This window comes from Eupeodes corollae, chromosome 2, assembly GCF_945859685.1.
Source record: "Eupeodes corollae chromosome 2, idEupCoro1.1, whole genome shotgun sequence".
NCBI classification, from domain to species: Eukaryota; Metazoa; Arthropoda; class Insecta; order Diptera; family Syrphidae; genus Eupeodes; species Eupeodes corollae.
In genome coordinates, this window is record NC_079148.1 from 137,138,247 (window position 1) to 137,141,156 (window position 2,910).

General features: G+C 33.0%; 1 protein-coding gene across 1 annotated transcript; it reads right to left on the minus strand.

Moving 5' to 3' along the window:
* Positions 1-1,398: 1,398 nt before the first annotated feature.
* LOC129945672 (tRNA pseudouridine synthase-like 1) lies at positions 1,399-2,910 on the minus strand. Its single transcript, XM_056055517.1, has 6 exons — positions 2,809-2,910; positions 2,627-2,752; positions 2,248-2,559; positions 2,079-2,178; positions 1,867-2,016; positions 1,399-1,803 (listed from the first exon to the last, which is right to left on the minus strand). Exons 1-6 carry the CDS (start codon positions 2,853-2,855, stop codon positions 1,537-1,539), a joined length of 1,002 nt encoding a protein of 333 aa, XP_055911492.1. The 5' UTR covers positions 2,856-2,910; the 3' UTR covers positions 1,399-1,536.

A 2,910-nucleotide genomic window follows, 5' to 3' on the forward strand; every position in this document is an offset into this window, starting at 1 on the left:
ATAAGAAATATTGTTTTTAACATTCGATTAAATTTTGAAAAAAATCGAATTGACGGTTTTTTTTACAAAAAATAGAACTCTAAAAAAACAATACTAAAAGTTGGTAAAAATTTACTTTCGACTCAAATAGCTTTTCAAAAATTAAAAATATTGGCTTCAAACTTATTTTATTTCACAGAAAATATTGTTTTTGATATTCAGCAATTTTTTTTATAAAAATCCAACAATCCGTTTTTTCCTAAAAAAATAAAATCTACAAAAAATTGGACGCAAATTTGGTAAAAATTGATACGAGTACATATAGACAAACTTTTAAGCAAGAAAAATCGACAGACGGGATGGGAAGTTATCAGTGTGGGTCGCATCCCAGCCTCTTTTTCATTTAAGGTTTTGAATGATATTCGTAAACTGTAGACATCTTTTTATTTTTTAGTTCTAATCCAACAGCTTAAATGAGCTTGTATTAGCTATACTCAGAAAAAACAATAATTTTCCTAGTGTTCAAAGGTCAAGAATAAAACCTTTTAAATTGTCCTAGCAGGATAAACATATTTCTGAAGATTTAATTCCGGGACAAAATCGTAAAAATTTACTTTCTTCCAAGAAACTTAATTGAGTCAGCAAAATTTTCGACTTAAGAAATAAAGAACTCAAAAAATAAGTTTTTTTTAAATTCATGGGTATATGATTTATCAATATAATTTCACTTTAAAAATAAATGTCTTCTAAATTATTAATAACCAAATTTAAATAAATTAAAATTTAAGACAAGACAAGATCTAGAAACAGAATGCTAACTAAGTAAACTCTGAATCTTTAAAATCCTTCACGTAAAATGTACATATACTAATTCACCCCCCAAAAAAATGCCAAGAAAATAAAAACCAAAATGTTATCTCAAAAATACATATGTAGCTTTTATTTCTACTAAAATCTTAAAACTAAAACACAACAAACGAAATAACAAAACTTAAAACTTATTTTCTCAATTCTTTCAATTGTCTCATGAATCCTGTATTTGGTTGAATACACTCTCTTTTCGACTTAACTAAATTGTAAGCGTCTTGAAAATTATATTTACACTTGATTATCAAGTATCCTATGACTAAACTAGCAGAACGCGATACACCCGCATTGCAATGCACCAAAATCTTTCCTTCAACTTTTCGAGCTTCTTCAATAAATTCAAACGCCAGCGGGAAGACATCTCGCGTCAAATCGGTCTCTGGCAAATCCAAGCATTCAATAAACTTCAGAGTCAAGATGGAGTCGATTGGAGGACTTGGTATTCCAACGCTTAGAATATGTGATATCTTATATTTTTGAACATTTTCAATGTTCACAGAATCCTGAGAGCCAAGATATAAGAAATCCTCCAAAATGCAAGCTGGGATAAGATCAGGTTTTGTGTCAACCACAAAACCAAATGAATTTTCTTCGAGAAGTTTTATCTGTCTTTGGCTGCCAGCACCGCCACCGTCGTCGTTAGAAGGTGATTCGATGTATTTGCTTCCGCTTGCCGTAGTGATTGTGGTGTTAGTTGGCTTGAGCTTGTCTTTCTTTGATTTCAGTTGTTCCAGCAGACTCATGATTATCAATGGCGGATGAGTCGTTCTCAGATTGTTTGAAGGTAAAATCAACTTCGTTGTAGTGAACTTTGCAGAGATAAAGACCAAATGGTGGAGCCACAACAGATTTCGGATGCCAAGATTCCTTGGAAGGGATCGTTAGCATTTCATAAATATCTTTGAGACTTATCCTGCCACAAGCTACAGACACTAAACTTCCTACAATTCGACGAACCTGAAACCGTAAACCCTCTGTCATTAGAGTTTTTATTGATTAGCTTCAAAACAAATTATTAACCTGTTTGTATAAGAAAGATCTTCCAGAAATCTCCAAGTCCCAGTAATTGTAAAGAGATTCAGCTTTATCTGCGTCTAGATGCACAGCCAAAGATCTCCCAGGATACACTTTTATATCAGAAATGGATCGGATACTGAACATAGGTCCTTTCTGAAAAGAAACTTCTTTCAAATTAGTCCCCGAAAGAAAAGCAATTTCTATTCTTAATATACTTTGCTCTGCTTCATAGTGCTCATGAAGGTACGAAAGTCATGTCGTCCTTTGAAAAGTTCTGCTGCCGCCTTAAACTTTTCTATGTCAAATTCGTGATCTCTAAGAAAAACACACCACAAAAAAAAAAACATCTTTAGAAATTCTTGATTAAAAAAACACTCAACTCACTGCAAGAAGAAACAACGCTTATACTCATCAACTGGGATGAAATTTTGATAGTTCTTATTTTTTAGATGTGCATTAGGAGAGGCGTACTTGGCCACAGCTAAACGGTACAAATAAGTTCGTCCTTTGGCTTGATATCGACAATGGAATGTGTCTGGAACTCGTCTCGTGCTTATGACACGAATTGGCAGATCATGTTTATCTAGAGTTCGATTAAGAACACCAGTTATTACGTGCTCCTTGTAAGGCTGTCCATCAAAGCGTTCTAAATCAACGTGAATTGATGATTGCAGAGCATGAACTCCCGAATCTGTTCTAGAATTCATTACAAAATTGATGGTGAATTTGCTTTTGTTGTGATTAATCGTGTTTCTTTATTTACCGACTGGACAAATGTGTTTCAATTGGATTCACAGGACGGAATACCTTAAGAGCAAGCTCTAGACTTCCTTGAATCGTTGATGTGTCTATTTGAGGGACTCCTTTAAAGACTGGTTTTTGGATACCCCTGTAGGAAACTAGTTATGTCAATTGCATTTGAGATAATAAGAAAGGTTTACCTGCCTGAATCTTGTACCAATATATGATATATTTAACAAATATCTGTTCATAGTTAAATATTTTAAGTATCTAAATACATAAAATTATTAAATATTTATGGGAAAA